The following is a 21,393-nucleotide window of genomic DNA, read 5'->3' on the forward strand; positions in this document are numbered from 1 at the left end:
CGAGCTCCGCAGAAACGCGATCTAGAGGAAAAACCGTGGAGGTATGTGGTCGGGCTGCCGTGGAGAAGTCGTCTCAAATCAGCCCTAAAACCTCCGTATATATAGGTGGGAGGGAGGGGGCCTTGCCTTGGGGCTCAAGGAGACCCAAGGGGGTCGGCCGAGTCCAAGGGGGAGGACTCTCCCCCCCCCCAAACCGAGTTGGACTAGGTTTGGTGGGAGGGAGTCCCCCTTCCTTCCCACCTCCTCCTTTTTTTTCTTTCTCTCTTGATTTTCTTCTCCTTGGCGCATAGGGCACTTGTGGGCTGTCCCACCAGCCCACTAAGGGCTGGTGTGTCTCCCCCAAGGCCTATGGGCTTCCCCGGGGTGGGTTGCCCCCCCGGTGAATTCCCGGAACCCATTCGTCATTCCCGGTACATTCCCGGTAACTCCGAAAACCTTCCGGTAATCAAATGAGGTCATCCTATATATCAATCTTCGTTTCCGGACCATTCCGGAAACCCTCGTGACGTCCGTGATCTCATCCGGGACTCCGAACAACATTCGGTAACCAACCATATAACTCAAATACGCATAAAACAACGTCGAACCTTAAGTGTGCAGACCCTGCGGGTTCGAGAACTATGTAGACATGACCCGAGAGACTCCTCGGTCAATATCCAATAGCGGGACCTGGATGCCCATATTGGATCCTACATATTCTACGAAGATCTTATCGTTTGAACCTCAGTGCCAAGGATTCATATAATCCCGTATGTCATTCCCTTTGTCCTTCGGTATGTTACTTGCCCGAGATTCGATCGTCAGTATCCGCATACCTATTTCAATCTCGTTTACCGGCAAGTCTCTTTACTCGTTCCGTAATACAAGATCCCGCAACTTACACCAAGTCACATTGCTTGCAAGGCTTGTGTGTGATGTTGTATTACCGAGTGGGCCCCGAGATACCTCTCCGTCACACGGAGTGACAAATCCCAGTCTCGATCCATACTAACTCAACGAACACCTTCGGAGATACCTATAGAGCATCTTTATAGTCACCCAGTTACGTTGCGACGTTTGATACACACAAAGCATTCCTCCGGTGTCCGTGAGTTATATGATCTCATGGTCATAGGAACAAATACTTGACACGCAGAAAACAGTAGCAACAAAATGACACGATCAACATGCTACGTCTATTAGTTTGGGTCTAGTCCATCACATGATTCTCCTAATGATGTGATCCCGTTATCAAGTGACAACACTTGCCTATGGCCAGGAAACCTTGACCATCTTTGATCAACGAGCTAGTCAACTAGAGGCTTACTAGGGACAGTGTTTTGTCTATGTATCCACACAAGTATTGTGTTTCCAATCAATACAATTATAGCATGGATAATAAACGATTATCATGAACTAAGAAATATAATAATAACTAATTTATTATTGCCTCTAGGGCATATTTCCAACAGTCTCCCACTTGCACTAGAGTCAATAATCTAGTTCACATCACCATGTGATTCCAACGAATCCAACACCCATATAGTTATGGGGTGTGATCACGTCTTGCTCGTGAGAGAGGTTTTAGTCAACGGTTCTGAAACTTTCAGATCCGTGCGTTTTTTACAAATCTTTATGTCATCTTATAGATGCTGCTACTACGTGCTATTCGGAAATGCTCCAAATATCTACTCTACTATACGAATCCGTTTCACTACTCATAGTTATTCGGATTAGTGTCAAAGCTTGCATCGACGTAACCCTTTACGACGAACTTAACCACCTCCATAATCGAGAAAAATTCCTTAGTCCATTTGTTACTAAGGATAAATTTTGACCGCTGCTAGTGATTCAATCATGGATCACTCTCTGCACCTCTCAACATACTTTGAGTCAAGGCACACATCAGGTGCGGTACACAGCATGGCATACTTTAGATTCTACGGCTAAGGCATAGAAGACGACCTTCGTCTATTCTCTTTATTCTGCCGTGGTCGGGTTTTGAGTCTTACTCAAATTCACACCTTACAACGCAACCAAGAACTCCTTCTTTGCTGATCTATTTTGAACTCCTTCAAAAACTTGTCAAGGCCTGCATCTTATTGAAACTTTCATTAAGCGCTTTTGATCTATCTCCATAGATCTTTGATGCTCAACGTTCCAGTAGCGCACTCCAGGTATTCCTTTGAAAACTCCTTTCAAACAACCTTGTATGCTTTACAGAAATTCTACATCACTTCTCATCCACAATATGTCACCCACATATACTTATCAGAAATTCTATAGTGCTCCCACTCACTTCTTTGGAAATACAAGTTTCTCATAAACCTTGTACAAACCCAAAATCTTTGATCATCTCATCAAAGTGTATATTCCAACTCCGAGATGCTTGCACCGGTCCATTGAAGGATCACTGGAGCTTGCATACTTGCTAGTATCTTTAGGATCGACAAAACCTCCTGGTTGTATCACATACAATGTTTGCTCAAGGAAACCGTCGAGGAAACAATGTTTTGACATCCTACGTGCAATATTTCATAAATAATGCATCAACAACTAACATAATTCTAACACACCTTTAGCATCGCTACGAGTGAGAAAGTCTCATCATAGTCAACTTTTGATCTTGTCGAAAACATCTTTGCGACAAGTCGAGCTTTTCTTAATAGTGACTTATCACCATCATCGTCTGTTTTCCTTTAAAGCTCCATCTTTACTCAATAGTCCTATGACCATCAAGTAATTCTTCCAAAGTCTACACTTTGTTTTCATCCATGGATCCTCTCTCGGATTTCATGGCTTCCAGCCATTTGTCGGAATCTGGGCCCACCATCGCTTTCTCCATAACTCGTAGGTTCACTGTTGCTCAACAACATGACCTCCAAGACAGGGTTACCGTACTACTCTGCAGTAGTACGCGACCTTGTCGACCTACGAGGTTTGTATTAACTTGATTCGAAGCTCAATGATCACCATCATCTTCCACTTCAATTGGTGTAGGCGCCACAGGAACAGCTTCCTGCGTCCTGCTACACACTGGTTGAAGTGATGGTTCAATAACCTCATCAAGTTCTACTACCCTCCCACTCAATTCTTTCGAGAGAAACCTTTCCTCGAGAAAGGATCCATTTCTAGAAACAAACACTTTGCTTTCGGATCTGAGATAGGAGATGTACCCAACTGTTTTGGATACCCTATGAAGAAGCATTTATCCGCTTTGGGTTCGAGCTTATCAGACTGAAACTTTTTCACATAAGTGTCGAAACCCCAAACTTTCAAGAAATGACAGTTTAGATTTCTCTAAACCTCATTCTCTACTGTGTCATCTCAACGGAAATACGCGGTGCCCTATTTAAAGTGAGTGATGTTGTCTCTAATGCATAACCCATAAACGATAGTGGTAATTCGATAAGAGACATCATAGTATGCACCATACCAAATAGTGCGTGGCTATGACGTTCAGACACATCATCACACTATGATGTTCCAGGTGGCATGAACTGCAAAACAATTTCCACATTGTCTTAACTGCGTACCAAAACTTGTAACTCAGATATTCATTTCCATGATCATATCGTAGACAGTTTATCCTCTTGTTACGACGAACTTCACTCTGAAACGGAATTGAACTTTTCAACATTTCAGACTTGTGATTCATTAAGTAAATACTCCTGTATCTACTCAAATCGTCAGTGAAGTAAGAACATAATGATATCCACTGCGTGCCTCAGCACCCATTGGACTGCATACATCAAAATGTATCACTTCCAACAAGTTACTATCTTATTTCATCTCAATGAAAACAAGGCCTTGCTCATGTGGTATGATTTGCATGTCACTAGTGATTCGAAATCAAGTGAGTACAAAGATCCATCAGCATGGAGCCTCTTCATGCAATTTATACTAACATGACTCAAGCGGCAGTGCCACAAGTAAGTGGTACTATCATCATTAACTCGTATCTTTTGGCACCAATATCATGAACATGTGTAACACTACGATCGAGATTCAATAAACCATTGAAGGTGAATATTCAAGAAAATAGAGTAACCATTATTCTCTTTAAATGAATAATCGTATTGCAATAAACACGATCCAATCATGTTCATGCTTAACGCAAGCACCAAATAACAATTAGTTAGGTTTAACACCAATCCCGATGGTAGAGGGAGCGTGCGACGTTTGATCATATCAACCTTGGAAACACTTCCAACACGTATCGTCACCTCGCCTTTAGCTAGTATTCGTTTATGCCGTAGCTTTCATTTCGTGTTACCAATCACTTAGCAACCGAACCGGTATCCAATACCCTCATGCTACTAGGAGTACTAGTAAAGTACACATCAACATCATGTATATAAAATATACTTCTTTCGACTTTTGCCAGCTTTCTTATCTACCAAGTATCTAGAGTTGCTCCGCCTTAGTGACTGTTCCCCTTATTACAGAAGCAATTAGTCTCGGGTTTGGGTTTAATCTTGGGTCTCTTCATTAGTGCAGCAACTGTTTTGCCCTTTCGCGAAGTATCCCTTCTAGCCCTTGCCTTTCTTCAAACTTAGTGGTTTTACAAACCATCAACTATTGATGCTCCTTCTTGATTTCTACTTTCGCAGTGTCAAACATCGCGAATCGCTCAAGGATCATTGTATCTATCCTTGATATGTTATAGTTCATCACAAAGCTGTCATAGCTTGGTGGCAGTGACTTTGGAGAACCATCACTATCTCATCTGGAAGATTAACTCCCACTTGATTCAAGTGATTGTCGTACTCACACAATCTGAGCACATGCTCAATGATTGAGCTTTTCTCCTTTACTTCGTGGACAAAGAATCTTGTTGGAGGTCTCGTACCTCTTAACAAGGGCACAAGCATGAAATCACAATTTCATCTCTTTAGAACATCACTTATGTTCCGTGACGTTTTACAACGTTTTCGGCGCCTTGCTTCTAAGCCATTAAGTATTTTGCACTGAACTATCATGTAGTCATCAGAAACGTGTATGTCGGATGTTCATAGCATCCACAGACGACACTCGAGGTGCAGCACACCGAGTGGTGCATTAAGGACATAAGCCTTCTGCGCAACAACGAGGACAATCCTCTTCAAAGTTTGCTACTATCAACTTTCAACTAAATTTTCTCTAGGAACATATAAAAAACAGTAGAGCTATAGCGCAAGCTACATCGTAATTCGCAAAGACCATTAGACTATGTTCATGACAATTAGTTCAGTTAATCATATTACTTAAGAACTTCCACTCAAAAAGTACATCTCTCTAGTCATTTGAGTGGTTCATGATCCACTTACACTATCCCAAGTCCGATCATCACGTGAGTTGAGTATAGTTTCAGTGGTAAGCATCCCTATGCTAATCATATCAACTATATGATTCATGATCGACCTTTCGGTCTCATGTGTTCCGAGGCCATGTCTGCACATGCTAGGCTCGTCAAGCTTAACCCGAGTGTTCCGCGTGCGCAACTGTTTTGCACCCGTTGTATGTGAACGTTGAGTCTATCACACCCGATCATCACGTGGTGTCTCGAAACGACGAACTGTAGCAACGGTGCATAGTCGGGGAGAACACAATTTCGTCTTGAAATTTTAGTGAGAGATCACCTCATAATGCTACCGTCGTTCTAAGCAAAATAAGGTGCATAAAAGGATTAACATCACATGCAATTCATAAGTGACATGATATGGCCATCATCACGTGCTTCTTGATCTCCATTACCAAAGCACCGGCACGATCTTCTTGTCACCGGCGCCACACCATGATCATCCATCAACGTGTTGCCATCGGGGTTGTCGTGCTACTCATGCTATTACTACCAAAGCAACATCCTAGCAAAATAGTAAACGCATCTGCAAGCACAAACGTTAGTATAAAGACAACCCTATGGCTCCTGCCGGTTGCCGTACCATCGACGTGCAAGTCGATATTTCTATTACAACATGATCATCTCATACATCCAATATATCACATCACATCGTTGGCCATATCACATCACAAGCATACCCTGCAAAAACAAGTTAGACGTTCTCTAATTTTGTTGTTGCATGTTTTACGTGGTGACCAAGGGCATCTAGTAGGATCGCATCTTACTTACGCAAACACCACAATGGAGATATATGAGTTGCTATTTAACCTCATCCAAGGACCTCCTCGGTCAAATCCGATTCAACTAAAGTTGGAGAAACCGTCACTTGCCAGTCATCTTTGAGCAAAGGGGGTTACTCGTAACGATGAAACCAGTCTCTCGTAAGCGTACGAGTAATGTCGGTCCAAGCCGCTTCGATCCAACAATACCGCGGAATCAAGAAAAGACTAAGGAGGGCAGCAAAACGCACATCACCGCCCACAAAAACTTTTGTGTTCTACTCGAGAAGACATCTACGCATGAACCTAGCTCATGATGCCACTGTTGGGGAACGTCGCATGGGAAACAAAATTTTTCCTACGCGCACGAAGACCTATCATGGTGATGTCCATCTACGAGAGGGGATGAGTGATCTACGTACCCTTGTAGATCATACAACAGAAGCGTTAGTGAACGCGGTTGATGTAGTGGAACGTCCTCACGTCCCTCGATCCACCCCGCGAACAATCCCGCAATCAGTCCCACGATCTAGTACCGAACGGACGGCACCTCCGCGTTCAGCACACGTACAGCTCGACGATGATCTCGGCCTTCTTGATCCAGCAAGAGAGACGGAGAGGTAGAAGAGTTCTCCGGCAGCGTGACGGCGCTCCGGAGGTTGGTGATGACCTTGTCTCAGCAGGGCTCCGCCCGAGCTCCGCAGAAACGCGATCTAGAGGAAAAACCGTGGAGGTATGTGGTCGGGCTGCCGTGGAGAAGTCGTCTCAAATCAGCCCTAAAACCTCCGTATATATAGGTGGGAGGGAGGGGGCCTTGCCTTGGGGCTCAAGGAGACCCAAGGGGGTCGGCCGAGTCCAAGGGGGAGGACTCTCCCCCCCCCCCCCAAACCGAGTTGGACTAGGTTTGGTGGGAGGGAGTCCCCCTTCCTTCCCACCTCCTCCTTTTTTTTTCTCTCTTGATTTTCTTCTCCTTGGCGCATAGGGCACTTGTGGGCTGTCCCACCAGCCCACTAAGGGCTGGTGTGTCTCCCCCAAGGCCTATGGGCTTCCCCGGGGTGGGTTGCCCCCCCCCGGTGAACTCCCGGAACCCATTCGTCATTCCCGGTACATTCCCGGTAACTCCGAAAACCTTCCGGTAATCAAATGAGGTCATCCTATATATCAATCTTCGTTTCCGGACCATTCCGGAAACCCTCGTGACGTCCATGATCTCATCCGAGACTCCAAACAACATTCGGTAACCAACCATATAACTCAAATACGCATAAAACAACGTCGAACCTTAAGTGTGCAGACCCTGCGGGTTCGAGAACTATGTAGACATGACCCGAGAGACTCCTCGGTCAATATCCAATAGCGGGACCTGGATGCCCATATTGGATCCTACATATTCTACGAAGATCTTATCGTTTGAACCTCAGTGCCAAGGATTCATATAATCCCGTATGTCATTCCCTTTGTCCTTCGGTATGTTACTTGCCCGAGATTCGATCGTCAGTATCCGCATACCTATTTCAATCTCGTTTACCGGCAAGTCTCTTTACTCGTTCCGTAATACAAGATCCCGCAACTTACACTAAGTCACATTGCTTGCAAGGCTTGTGTGTGATGTTGTATTACCGAGTGGGCCCCGAGATACCTCTCCGTCACACGGAGTGACAAATCCCAGTCTCGATCCATACTAACTCAACGAACACCTTCGGAGATACCTGTAGAGCATCTTTATAGTCACCCAGTTACGTTGCGACGTTTGATACACACAAAGCATTTCTCCGGTGTCCGTGAGTTATATGATCTCATGGTCATAGGAACAAATACTTGACACGCAGAAAACAGTAGCAACAAAATGACACGATCAACATGCTACGTCTATTAGTTTGGGTCTAGTCCATCACATGATTCTCCTAATGATGTGATCCCGTTATCAAGTGACAACACTTGCCTATGGCCAGGAAACCTTGACCATCTTTGATCAACGAGCTAGTCAACTAGAGGCTTACTAGGGACAGTGTTTTGTCTATGTATCCACACAAGTATTGTGTTTCCAATCAATACAATTATAGCATGGATAATAAACGATTATCATGAACTAAGAAATATAATAATAACTAATTTATTATTGCCTCTAGGGCATATTTCCAACACTGGGGCCATTGCCATAGCCAAGGAGCCCAGGTTCCACCGAAAGACGAAGCACATCAAACGCCGCTACAACTCCATCCAGGACCATGTCGAGAGTGGAGTAATAGATATTTGTAAAGTACACACGGATCTGAATATTGCAGACCCGTTGACTAAACCTCTTCCACGAGCAAAACATGATCAACACCATAATGCTATGGGTGTTCGATACATCACATTGTAACTAGATTATTGACTCTAGTGCAAGTGGGAGATTATTGACTCTAATAAAATGGTTATTATCATATTTCCTTGTTCATGATAATCGTCTATTGTTCATGCTATAATTGTATTAACAGGAAACAGTAATACATGTGTGAATAAATAGATCACAATGTGTCCCTAGCAAACCTCTAGTTAGCTAGCTCGTTAGTCAATAGATGATCATGGTTTCCTGATCATGGGCATTAGATGTCATTGATGACGGGATCACATCATTGGAGAATGATGTGATGGACAAGACCCAATCCTAAGCATAGCACTAGATCGTATTGTTCGTATGCTAAAGCTTTTCTAATGTCAAGTATCTTTTCCTTCGACCGTGAGATTGTGCAACTCCCGGATACCGTAGGAGTGCTTTGGGTGTATCAAACGTCACAACGTAACTGGGTGACTATAAATGTGCACTACGGGTATCTCTGAAAGTGTCTGTTGGGTTGGTACGAATCGAGATCGGGATTTGTCACTCCGTGTGACGGAGAGGTATCTCTGGGCCCACTCGGTAGAACATCATCATGAGCTCAATGTGACTAAGGAGTTAGTCACACGATGACGTGCTACGGAACGAGTAAAGAGACTTGCCGATAACGAGATTGAACAAGGTATAGGTATACCGACGATCGAATCTCGGGCAAGTTCTATACCGACAGACAAAGGGAATCGTATACGGGATTGATTGAATCCTTGACATCGTGGTTCATCCGATGAGATCATCGTGGAGCAAGTGGGAGCCACCATGGGTATCCAGACCCCGCTGATGGTTATTGGCCGGAGAGGCATCTCGGTCATGTCTGCGTGTCTCCCGAACTCGTAGGGTCTACACACTTAAGGTTCAATGACGCTAGGGTTATAGGGAATTGTTATACGAGGTTACCAAAAGTTGATCGGAGTCCCGAATGAGATCTTGAACGTCACGAGGAGCTTCGGAATGGTCCGGAGGTAAAGATTGATATATAGGACGGATGGTTTTGGACACCGGAAGTGTTTCGGACGTCACCGGTAACGTACCAGGACCACCGGGACCACCGGAGGTGGCCCGGGGGGTCCACCGAAGGGGGGCAACGACCCCAAAAGGCTAGATGGGCCTAGTGTCGGAGGGAACCAGCCCCTAGGTGGGCTGGTGCGCCTCCCACACCCAGCCCAATGCGCAAGTGGTGGGGAGAGGGGGCAACCCTAGGCACATGTGGGCCTTAGGCCCACCAGGTGGTGCGCCACCCCCTCCCACCCTAGCCGCCGCCCCCCTTTCCCATCTGGTGGCTGCCGCACCACCTAGGGGGGAACCCTAGGGGTGGCGCACCCCCTTCCCCTCCTCCTATAAATAGAGAGGGGTTTTGGCCCTTGGGAGATAGACTTCTCCCTCTCCCTCGGCGCAGTCGTGCCCTTCTTCCTCCTCCTCTCTGCCGGTGCTTGGCGAAGCCCTGCCGGAAGACCTCGTCTCTCCATTGACACCACGTCGTCGTGCTGCTGGAGTTCTTCCCCAACCTCTCCCTCCTCCTTGCTGGATCAAGGTGCGGGAGACGTCACCGGGCTGCACGTGTGTTGAACGCGGAGGTGTCGTAGTTCGACACTAGATCGGAATCGCTGCGAGTACGACTCCATCAACCACGTTCTAGCAACGCTTCCGCTTAGCGATCTTCAAAGGTATGAAGATGCTCTTACCCCTCTCTCGTTGCTGGTCTCTCCATAGGAAGATCTGAATATGCGTAGGAAAATTTTAAATTTATGCTACGTTACCCAACACGAGGGAGATTGAGTGGGGATCGGGCTAGGGTTCGCTGGAGCTAGGGGTTAAGTGCACCCGCATGACTTTGGGCTTAGGTGGGTCCCAACCTGTTGGGCTGGCTGCGGTTGGCCTGGCCTCTCTCCCCTTCTTTTTTTCCTCTATCCTATTCACAAAAAATAGATAGTAGGAAAAAGAGAAAAAAAGAAATAGTTTGAGAAGTGTAGGAAATAGTTTTGTGGGGTTGCTGAACGATAGTCACGTTGATTGATTAGCCGCTTTTTGATTTGTATCACTACCATTGGCTTCATCTGCGTACATAAAACTATGATGTGGATGTAAAAACTAAGTTTTGAATTAGTGTCGTTCTTAATTCTCAAGAGCAAGTAGGACAATGTGTTGTCAATGTGAACAAATTGTACTATCCTCCTGAGTGGTTTCCTCATAAATCTCAGTTTGTTCGTAATGGACCTATGTTTGTTTGTACGTAGTAATATGTTTTGAAGATTTATAGATGGAAATGTGTATATCATTAGGTGATTTGTTAAAAATTTAGATTTCTATTGCAAATAATTATGTTTCATCTTCTTTTCATTTACTGTACTCCAAATTTAAAGGTTGATATTATACAAATTATACCAAATTAACAAATATTGGTTGTGAGAAAATTTTCAGTATGTAACTCATGAATATTAGGAAGCAATTCATGAAAGGCAGCCCTCACGGTCTAGCTCAACAAGATAAGTTTTTAAAGTTATAAACGTTCTCTTGTGCCGGTGTGGTTAAATGGCATTGCAGTGGATGAGTTTATCGCCTTAAGATCGACCATGTTCACACATGTGCGACAAGGTGAACGACCTACGTCACCGACGACAGAAAAAAAAGGATAACTATGAGACGGATGGGTTACTATATTATGTGTGTATGGTGATGGGTTTTGATATTATTATTATTTTACCCGGTGCAACGCACGGGCTCTTTTGCTAGTTTGAAAAATAAACATTCACGGGCATGTTCAGAACCACAGTCATGATCATACAACACTACATTCATCAGTACTAGAGGAGGGCATCACCTACTGTAGCTACTACCGCACTATGCAAAATGGAGCTCACCGGAGTCGAGCTCGTGCAGTAGTAGATAGCCTACATTCAGTCGTTGTCCTCATCGTCCTCGTCGGAGGAGAGCTCGACGTAGATGCGCTTCTGCGCAGTAGCTTCGCGGCGCCACTCCTCCACCTTGTGGCCGAAGGCAATGGCCGACGCGACACCCTGCTCGTAGAGCACGGTGTCGATCTCCTCCTCCCTCCGGCAGTGCTGCTGGTCCTCTTTGGCCTCCCGTGCACTCCGCGCCAGCAGCACGGGCAGGAGGCTATTCGTCTCCGCCGGAGGGACGAAGTCCTCCGCTCCGATGACGGCCCCGGCACGTCGCTCCGGCACCGCCTCGGCCTCCGGCTCCATCTTCACCGACGGGAGCTCTTCGAGCTCCCTCTTCGCCGGTGGGACGGAGAAGGACGAGCAGGAGCTCGACGCCTCGATTGAGCTGCTGCCAGAGAAGAGGCGACTGCGCGCGCAGTCGTACTCCTCTGTCTCGCGACGGAGGAGCGACGACGGCGGCTTCAGGCCCCAGCGTGTGTACCGGCGGGCGGCGCGCTTACGGGCGGCGTCGGATCTGACGCGACGAGCCCTCTCGGGGTCGTCGTCCCTACGGCTACCGGAGCTGGCCATGCACGGCGGTGGATTGGAGCGGCTACGCGGCGTAATGGAGGCGTGCGGTGGCGGATTGGAGGCGCCGGCGGTGAGGTGGGGGCCTTTTCGCGGCGGCGGAGGGATAGGGTTTCGGTCCGCATCCATCGGTCGAACCCGCAGTTATACCGGTCGAGGGGTCGCGTTTACGGGCCACCGCAAAAAATTTACAGATCGGGCCACGTTTGCAGTGTCTGCTCTGACAGGAAAATAAGCCCAAACCCGTATAGTCGCCGGATTTTTTGTGGGCCGGCAGTTTCTGGGGGTCTACTAGAGTTGCTCAACGTAGGAGGGTTGAGTTCTTTGTTTCAATTAGTTATGTAAACTATATATAATGTACTCGCTCCATTTCTAAATACAAGATCTTTTCTAGGTTTTTATTATGGACTACATACGGAGTAAAATGAATGAATTTACACTTTAAAATATATCTATATACATCTATATATATATAGTCTATATTAAAATCTCTAAAATGTCTTATATTTTAAGACGGAGGGAGTAAATATTTAGCAGGCTAGAGTTCCTAAGGCCCATTTTACACTGTTATTTTTTTAAATGTTTATAAAATATCTGTAAATTGTAGTTATGTATTATTAATAAATTAAATTTCAAAGTAAAATGAACATTTTAATATACACCAAAATATTCTATTCAAATATTGAAAGTTCTAAACTTATATTAGAAATTTATTCCAATATATAATAAAATATGAAATTACTTTGATATTTTTGTTGAATAAGAAAATTATTACTTGTTGTAATTTATAATTTAATTATATGTATATATTTTTATAAAAATAAGTGAATATTTTTTGAGTTAATATTATATATATTACTTATAAGATAAGATGAAAATTTACATATATTTTATAAAATAAAATAAAAAATAACGCGGGTTGGTGGGGTGGTGCGCACATGCACCTTAGGACTACACGTCGCTGGTTTGAATCCCAGCCAACTATTTTGCATTATAGTACCTCCTTCGTTTTTAAATATATATATTTTGAAGGTTTTATTAATAAAATATATACAAATATATATAGATATATTTTAAAATATAGGTTCATTTATTTGGTTTCGTATTTCATATGTAGACCATTAATGAAATTTTTATAGAAAACTTATATTTATAAACGAAGAGAATTCAATATATGTATCTGAAATTATGAATCCTATTACATGGAAAAAGATTAACTTCTACCGGCTAATCGTGCGCGGCCGTCCGCCGGTTACGTGGCCGTTTGATCGTGTGTTGATCAGACGGTGACAGCGTCTTCACGTCTGTCGTAGTCATTTTCATTTTTCTGCAACTCACCTCTTGTGTCAGGACAAACATTCCTTGATATTGAATAATAGTAGGGGTGTTTCGAGGCTTGTCTGGTTAGGAAGACGAACGACTGGATTTGGGTTTTTTCCTGCAACATCTTCATTGTTGCAAGAAAAAATTCTGCAACATCAGTTATGTTGTAGAACATTTTTCGTAAAACCAACGTAAAGTTAAAAAAATCTGCAACATTTGCTTTATTGCAGAAAAATTCCTGCAATAATATATATGTTGCAAAAGTTTCGTAAAACGGTCCATGTTACAAACATCCAAACACAACATTATGCTTGTTGCAAAAACTGTCAGCTCAATACGTCGATCATCCCGTATTAAATCTTTGTGATAAAAAAAAGTCTATAGCCATTTGCACCTCTGTCAGAACCGAAACAAAGCGGTTGTTTTCACAACTGGTTTGTTGTTTCAGGAATTAATGTATCGAAGGAGGCGACCGAACTGCGTGCCGGGAGTTAGACCGAATGGTTGTTGATGACTGCGCAGCAGACAGAGATATAACGGTTATCGTGATGATAGATGTTTTATTACTAGATATCTACAGGGATAAGTAGCTTTATGTTCAAACTATGAAAATGTTTCGTCATCTTCCGCACACATCATCAACCAAATAATTTTATTTATGAATCTCCGTCCGGGACTCTGGGTACTTCGCACCCCCCCTGTGTGGCGGCCTGGCCGTGTTCCTTTTCCGGCCACCGGCGGAAATGCTCGCGCTCCCGCCGTCCCGGCGGCGCACGCCAGGTGGCACCGGCTAGCTCCTCCGCGCCCAAGCCCATCCTCCTCCACATCCCATCCAACCGACTTCCGACGCCGCCCCTCGGCTGAGAGCCGCTCCATCCTGCGAGTGCGAGAGCCGACTCCGCCGCGAGCATCTCCGCTGCTGCCCCGCAGATACGCCGCTCGCTCACTGAACTCAAGGCCCTGCAGGCAGCGACGCGCTGCTCTCTTTGGTGCTCCGGCCTCCTGCTGTGCGGGCTCGCGGACGAAAATGAAGTCGTGTCAAGGTGAGGCCCGTCCCGTCTGGTAGTTGTTCGACCAAATGGTTCAACGCCCTTTCTGTTATTTTCTGGTTTTACAACTGCTTCCATGAAACCATGATCCAGGTCGCCAAATTTCGCAGCGGTTACTCGTGAACCTGCTGCCTCCATCGACGCCGACATGCACCGAAATTCCAGTGCCGTTGATCTCAAATTTTGTAACTCTGCGCTGAGTGAGAATGCTGCACACTGGAGGGATCATTGGCCGGTTTCTCACTGGCTTCTGCATTACTCTCACTCAACTTGATTCAAGGGTACGGGTGATGCTGGTTCCACTACTTGATTTAAAGGCTGCGGCCTGCGGGTGTTGCTGATCCCAGAACTTACAGTGCATTGTACAGGTAATTCCAGAACTTGTGCATAAGTAGTTATGCATTTTGCTATGGTAAATTAGGAGAAGGTTTTTTTAATGAGAAATTCATTTAGGACCTATGTTTCCTTTTCTCATACTGTTATACATGTCAAATTTGTTCGAGGAAACATTTCTACCCTGTAAATGGTAAGATATGTCCGCATAAGTTTAAATGATTATCGGCCATTGAGGAACATTTGGTAACCTATTCTGAAAAAATAATATTGGCTGAGCATACTGGAAACAAGATGGGTTGTGCATTTATGTACTATTCTAGACTCTGAAGTCTGAATTTGGTTTGCTAAATGATCAAGTAATTCGTGTATTTTACATTAGCTTGATCCTTTTAGATTATCAAAATTCAGTTTCAGCTGTAAATTCCTAACTAATGTCGAGCAGTGGTGTGATATCGAGTAGTTAGTTGTCAACCCATGGCTGCTGTGATAGATACTGACAAGGGGCAGCAGCACACAATGTGATGGTAATCTGTATTTCTGATGACTGTTGTGCTTGGTAAATAATTATAAACTGTAAAAATACAAGAACAATAACATGTATTCACTATAATACCACATAGTAAAGATTAAAAAAAAAAATAGCACCCATGATTTTACTTTGTGTTGTAGCTACAGTACTAAACATCTGAAACTTGCATGCTACATTTTTCTGCATGCTACATATATGGATAGGAATACATTTTTCTGCATGCTACATATATGGATATAGCGAGTGTCTTTTAAAATGTTGCTTGCAAGACAAAATAGTACCGTCTGGAGAATGCTAATGCTACTTTCAGTTTTAAATAACTTTTTTTTTTCTGCAGTAGAGACTTTAGTTTTGTCTGACACCAACAATGTAAATCTGAACTCAGAATTATTACATAAGGATAGAGTATGATCGAAATTGAGAAAAAACATCCACATGAGTTCAGTCTAATAATCAACCCTACAGGCATTGGGAAGTGACCATATTGATCAGGGTGCAGCTCTTGAAGCTGAATGGCATGCAGAGTTCGCAGAGTACGCACAATGCAAAGACGTGGCGCTGTAAAATAATTTCAGGGATGTTATGTCGATTCTCTGCATCTCTAGCCCTTTCAATCAGCAGGTGTCAGAATGATATATATGCTTTGTTTTCAGTTTGTTTTTCTTTTTGTACATCGCAGACGTAGAATTGCGGATAGCCCTTCTGATGCTTCAGGAACTGATCTCAACAGTATGTGAATGTTCTTGCTAAAGTAACCGGTATTTCTTGGAGGTAGCGCTGATCTTGTGACATCAAAGACGACATGGCTAAGTGCATATTGTTAGGAATAAGCCACGTCACGGTGATAACCAGCATGTATGTGCGTGTTGGTCAAGTCCGGACGCCGGTGCGTGGTCACGTCCATAGCCGTGGTCAGCTAGCCGGGTCGTGCGCGATGCAGCTGGTTGTGCGCGCGGAGCCAGCAGCGTCGTGGGTCAGTGCATGCGTTTGGTTGGAGTCAAGCTGCCGGCTGGATAGATAAGTTAGAGCTGAATCGGTTATTTGGTTAGCTAGCTTCATGGCGTAGTGCATGGGTTAGTGGCCGGGTGTGATGCGTGCGTGCGTTGAGTTAGTGTCTGGTGTGGTGGCCGGGTGGTGTGTGTGCGCCCGTGTATAAATACCCTCGTGCATTGGTCCATCGGTGTGTGGTATGTGCCACCGAGTCGGGTATGTACCCAGGTTATGAAAGATTAGGCTGTTCATGCGGACGATGCGCCGTTCGGAGGGGTGCAGGCGTTTGTGCGTCGGAAATATGTGTGTCCCTCTCCTTCTTTCACCTTCGTAGCGAGTGTGTGTGAGAGAGGTTCGTCCGGTGTTCATATCGCCGGAGGCTACTCGGCCTTCGTCGCCGGAAATATGTGTGTCCCTTTCCTTCTTTCACCTTCGTAGCGAGTGTGTGTGTGAGAGAGGTTCGTCCGGTGTTCATATCGCCGGAGGCTACTCTGCGTTCGTCGCTCTGGTCCGGGGCTATGTGGGTTTGTCCCAATACATATCCTAGAGCTTTTCAAGGATTTTAAATAATGCAGTTTCTTTGCAATAACTGTTTGTTTGTTCCAACCCATCAGCTTAATAATGTATAGATAGTTTTGCATTATCAATCCCAGTGCAAGGCATGTAGAATTGTTCTCCAACGTAGAACATGCTTGTCCGACATTAATTTCATAACAGGACCTAGCTGAGTTGTTTTTTGCCTGAATATAATATTATTGGTGAAGAAGAAGTATATAACAGAGAAATATTCAACTAAGAGAATGATATCTTATTATATCCTGGCGTTTCCCAAAAATAAGAAAAGAGAAATTCTTCCTAATGTTTGATCTTATTGCAGATGCACGCAACTGTTGCCTCAATCTAAGTTACAATTGACTCTGACAAGGCGATTGTGTCCCCAGGATTTTAGCTCCTTTGTAATCTCAGCCTTCCGTGGATGAGCTCTAGCTGCTAAGAGCATCTCCAACAGCCGCGCTATATAAGCGCCGCGCTGCAATCTTCAACCTAAGTAACAAGTGACTCGGGTAGGGAGATTCTGTCGCCAGGATTATATATAACTCTTTTGCAATCTCATCATAGGTAATAAATTATCTCAAAGTTTGGATTTTACAAGTGCAAGCAATTTTTGCTGCTATCTATCTATTTGCAAATGACCCTGGTACCGCGATTGCATCGCCAGGATCTTAGCTCCTTTGCAATCTCATCCTTCCGTGGACGAACTTTATCTGCTGGCTTAACTGTGGATTCCTCATCCTCATCCTCATCCTCATCCTCATCCTGTTGTGGATTAACTCTATCTGCCAGCGTAACTGTGAATTCTTCCAACTCTGCAGCCCTAGAGAGCAGAAACCTAGCAAGCATCTTTTCGAGTGGCCGCCCTTCGAAGTTTGCAATGCTGATTCTTCGCACCTTTTTAGCCAAGCACCTGACGTACGTGTTTTTCAGACGCTTGGGCATCCGGCTGCTGTACTTGACGCCATCGTCGACGGGGCTGTCTTCTGGCTCACTGTCTGAATCTGATTTGTCATCGTCATTGTTCCTGTGCATCCTCTTCCTCTTGATCTTTGGAGGCTCTGGACCTAGAGGAAACAGCGAGAGTACTTCCAGGTTCTTGGCCTCGGCAAGCAAGGTGGAGACCGATAGGACGGCGTCGTCGGTGGGCAAGCAGCCCTGGAGGCTCATGTGCGTGAGGCTGTCCAGGCCACGCAGGACGCTGGTGAACAGGTTGCAGGCCATGGACGGGCGCAAGGAAAGGTGAAGGTACGTCCGCTTGGTGCACTTGCGGACGAGCCTTGCGACTGGAGCAACGTCTTCTGGTTTAGCCCTGGTGAGTTTTCCGCAGATTTCAATCTTCAACGCCATGATTCCTGCATAGTTTGAGTCGGCGACCGTGATGAAGGATGAGTCGCGAGCAGGAAGACCGCCTTTGTAGTGCAGCGACTGCAGGCAGGTGGTCTGCAGCTCGACGCTGGTGGCATTGTGGCAGCAGATCATGGCGAACCTCCGCAGGCGGGCCGGGGTCACGGCTATCTCCTGGATGCTCGGGCACTCCTCTAGCGTCAGGTTCGCGAGGCCCGGGCAGGCCGAGATGAGCTGCTGCAGCGCCCCGTGGGGGTCCATGATCCTCGCGAGGCAGAGCGTCTCCAGCGACGCCATGTCGACGCTCCCCGGGAGATTGAGCGTCCAGTTGGTGAGGCGCAGCCGGCGGAGCGTCGGGCAGCCGAAGATGTGGGGTTGCGTCCTGGTGTAGCTGTTCCTGTCGTGTGCATCGAAGTCCGCCGAGTGCTTCGTCCCGAGGATGGGGCAGCGCAGGAAGGGGCAGAGCGTGCCCATGGAGTCAGAGCAGTACCTGAGTTTGACGTCGAGGTCCTCGACGCTGGAGTTCACGACGGTGGGGATCCACTGGTCGAGCAGGTCGTACGGGGGCTGGATCGGCGTCGCCGCGGTTTTGCCCATGATCGCGCTCGTCACCTGGTGGTCGAAGCAGACCTTGAGCTTGCCCCCGGAGCGGCCGTACCGATCGCCTGACTTGGTGTCGACGAGGTGGACGACGGGGACGCCCTCGTGGACGTGGCGCCATCGCCGGGAGAGCCCGCTGGTGCGCACGGCCTCGTCGGACATTAGGTGGGAGAGGACGCGCTCCAGCGCCTTGTCGGGCAGTGCGCTCAGGCGGTCTCCTCCGTTCCTGCTCCTGTGCGACGGCGCCATCTTCGTCGGCGATCAGATGGATGGCTGCGGGCAGCCGCCGTATTTGTGTTAGTAATATAACGGAATCTGCAGATCTCCTCTTATATCTACTGATTAGTCGGTTCTGGTTGCCAACAGATTTTAGTCGGTTCATTATTCAGGTTGCCAACAAACCTAACCCAAACCCTAAAGAATTTTTTAATTTTTTTTAGGATCAACCCTAGAGAGAAAATTAGTCGGTAACGCTAACGCTAACGCCTTATATATTAGTCGTCGCCAGATCAACGGATTAGTTCCCGGATCGGATCGGATCGCCATGGCTTCGCCGAAAGAGAAAAGGATCGGCGTGGCCTCGCCGTCGGGGGCCAGAGATCGGCTGAGCGACCTCCCGGACTTCCTGCTGGGCCACGTCCTCTCCTTCCTCCCGACCAAGGAGGCCGGCCGCACCGCGGAGCTGTCCCGGCGGTGGCGCGACGTCTTCTGCAACGTCCAGACCGTCTCCTTCGCCGAGCGCCAGGGCGCCAGGGCCAAGGACTGGACCACCTTCTACTACGAGGCCCAGGAGCAGAAGAGCTGCAGCGCCCTGCTCCTCGACGACGTCTGGAACGCGCTGCTCTGCCGCCGCCGGTGCGCCCGCGCCCACGTACCGCTGCACCGCCTCCGCGTCGCCTTCGACGACTGCCACTGGTGGAACGAGCACCATGTCAACCAGTGGCTCTCCTACGTGCTGCGCCACAGCAGCCAGGAGCTCCACCTCGACCTGCGCTTCCAGCTCGGCCCGGTCTGCGCGCGCAAACCTTATGGCAGGCACGGGCGCAAGGGAGGGGACGCCTGGTATGAGATGCCGAGGAACCTCTACTCCTGCGCCGTGTTGCGCTCGCTGCGCCTCAGCTACTGCTTGCTGAACCTGCCGGACGCCGCCATCAACCTGCCGTTCCTCGAGACGCTGCACCTGACCGCCGTCGACGTCGGTTCCGGGACCTGCTGCGTCGAGCGGTTGATCGCGAGCTGCCCCCGCCTCGTCGACCTGACGCTGGAGTCCGACACTGGCGTGGAGAGAGTCTCCGTCCTCGACAGACGCCTCCGCCGGTTCGCCCTACGGTGCTGCCACGAAGTGGAGTCCGTTGACATCGACGCCTCCGAGCTGATCTCGCTGGACTACTGCGGCCCGGTCCCCGAGGAGGAGTTCCTGTCCCTGCACGGCGCGCCGGGAACCATCATGTCGTGCACGGTCGATTTCTGCAAAGTCCTTTCCGAGGAGGCGGAGCTCGCCAGGTTCAGGGGGTTTATGGAGAAATTTTCCGGCGTGAAGCACCTGCATCTGCACCATCGGCGCCTTCCGGCGACATCCTTCCAGGGATTCCCCTCGTTTCCCAACTTGACGAGGGTGGCGCTGCAAGGTCCCCTTCTGAGTCCTGACGCGGTGCGTCAAATCCTGGAGCAAACACCAAGCCTGGAGATCCTCTCGTTGTTCATGGAACGCCCCGTGGTTCCTGATGATTCCGACAATGATGATGAGTCGGTTTCCGACGAGTTCACAGCTCAGTCGATTCCCGACGAGCTCACGGCTCCCGACGAGTTCACAACTCAGTCGATTCCTGACGAGCTCACGGCTCCCGACGAGTCGAGCTTCTCGATCCCGTGCTTGCAACATCGCGTGAAGGAGATCAACATGGTTCATTACGAGGGTGACAGGCTGCAGGGGATGATGGCCAAGCTTTTGTTCCGGAACGCGCTTGTCCTCGAAAGGTTCTGCGTTGTGCTCGTCAAGGGACCATTCGCGCTGCAGGATGGACTCAAGAAGGAGATTGAAAGCTGGGTCGTGGCCGCCGATGCAGAACCGATTTTCCTGTGACTGATTATTAGTCGGTTTGTATCTTCCATGGACGGAGCTTAGATTACACATACATTTTTGTAAAAGTAATTCAGGATAGTTTTGCCCGTAAGATGAAGATATCAGGATTTTAATTTTGAAGGAACATGAGAATACTTCTTCATGTAAGATCGTTTGTTAGACTGTTGTGTTATGTGTTGCCGAGAAATCTCTGGTTCTAGTGGATAAACATTAAATCAGTATGGTGGTTGTTTGAATTTTGAACAAGTTTTGTTCTTCTAATATGCACAAGTTTTGAAGTAATTTTAAGAAACAAAAAATAACATGCCAGTCTTTTTTTAGAAGTGTTTGATGATGCATAACATCATCCACACGAAAACTTGAGAGAGCCAGGGCTCATCACCCAGTTACATGTTGAATTATTAGGAGAACTAGTCTTAGAGCAACTCTAGCAGACGCTGCGTAAACTTGACCCGCAAAACGCGTTTGCGGTTTCACGAAGATCGCGTTTGCGAGTCGAAAACTAGTGCGGCCGAACAGAAACCGTATCTAGAACTGCATAATTTGAAAAAACACTTTCGCGGGAGAAACATAGATCATGATCAACACACTACAAACATAGTTCATACTACATGCTACGTTAATACTACGCTCAATCCTCCTCGCCGAAGCTGCAGAGG

General features: G+C 46.9%; 1 protein-coding gene and 1 long non-coding RNA gene across 2 annotated transcripts; both read left to right on the plus strand.

Annotated features, from left to right (window-relative positions):
- The first annotated feature begins 13,924 nt into the window (after positions 1-13,924).
- Positions 13,925-14,920, plus strand: LOC123428002. Its single transcript, XR_006622466.1, has 2 exons — positions 13,925-14,291; positions 14,391-14,920. It is a non-coding gene; the product is annotated as an uncharacterized LOC123428002 (long non-coding RNA).
- Positions 14,921-19,128: 4,208 nt separating this feature from the next.
- Positions 19,129-20,970, plus strand: LOC123428001 (F-box/LRR-repeat protein At4g14103-like). The gene has a single exon (XM_045112145.1). It carries the CDS (start codon positions 19,196-19,198, stop codon positions 20,732-20,734), a length of 1,539 nt encoding a protein of 512 aa, XP_044968080.1. The 5' UTR covers positions 19,129-19,195; the 3' UTR covers positions 20,735-20,970.
- The last annotated feature ends 423 nt before the right edge of the window (positions 20,971-21,393 follow it).

Source organism: Hordeum vulgare, chromosome 2H, assembly GCF_904849725.1.
Source record: "Hordeum vulgare subsp. vulgare chromosome 2H, MorexV3_pseudomolecules_assembly, whole genome shotgun sequence".
In the NCBI taxonomy this organism is placed as follows: domain Eukaryota; kingdom Viridiplantae; phylum Streptophyta; class Magnoliopsida; order Poales; family Poaceae; genus Hordeum; species Hordeum vulgare.

Bases quoted from the DNA above. Each gene is read 5' to 3' on its own strand.
- LOC123428001 (XM_045112145.1), top strand. From the start codon at position 19,196: ATGGCTTCGCCGAAAGAGAAAAGGATCGGCGTGGCCTCGCCGTCGGGG.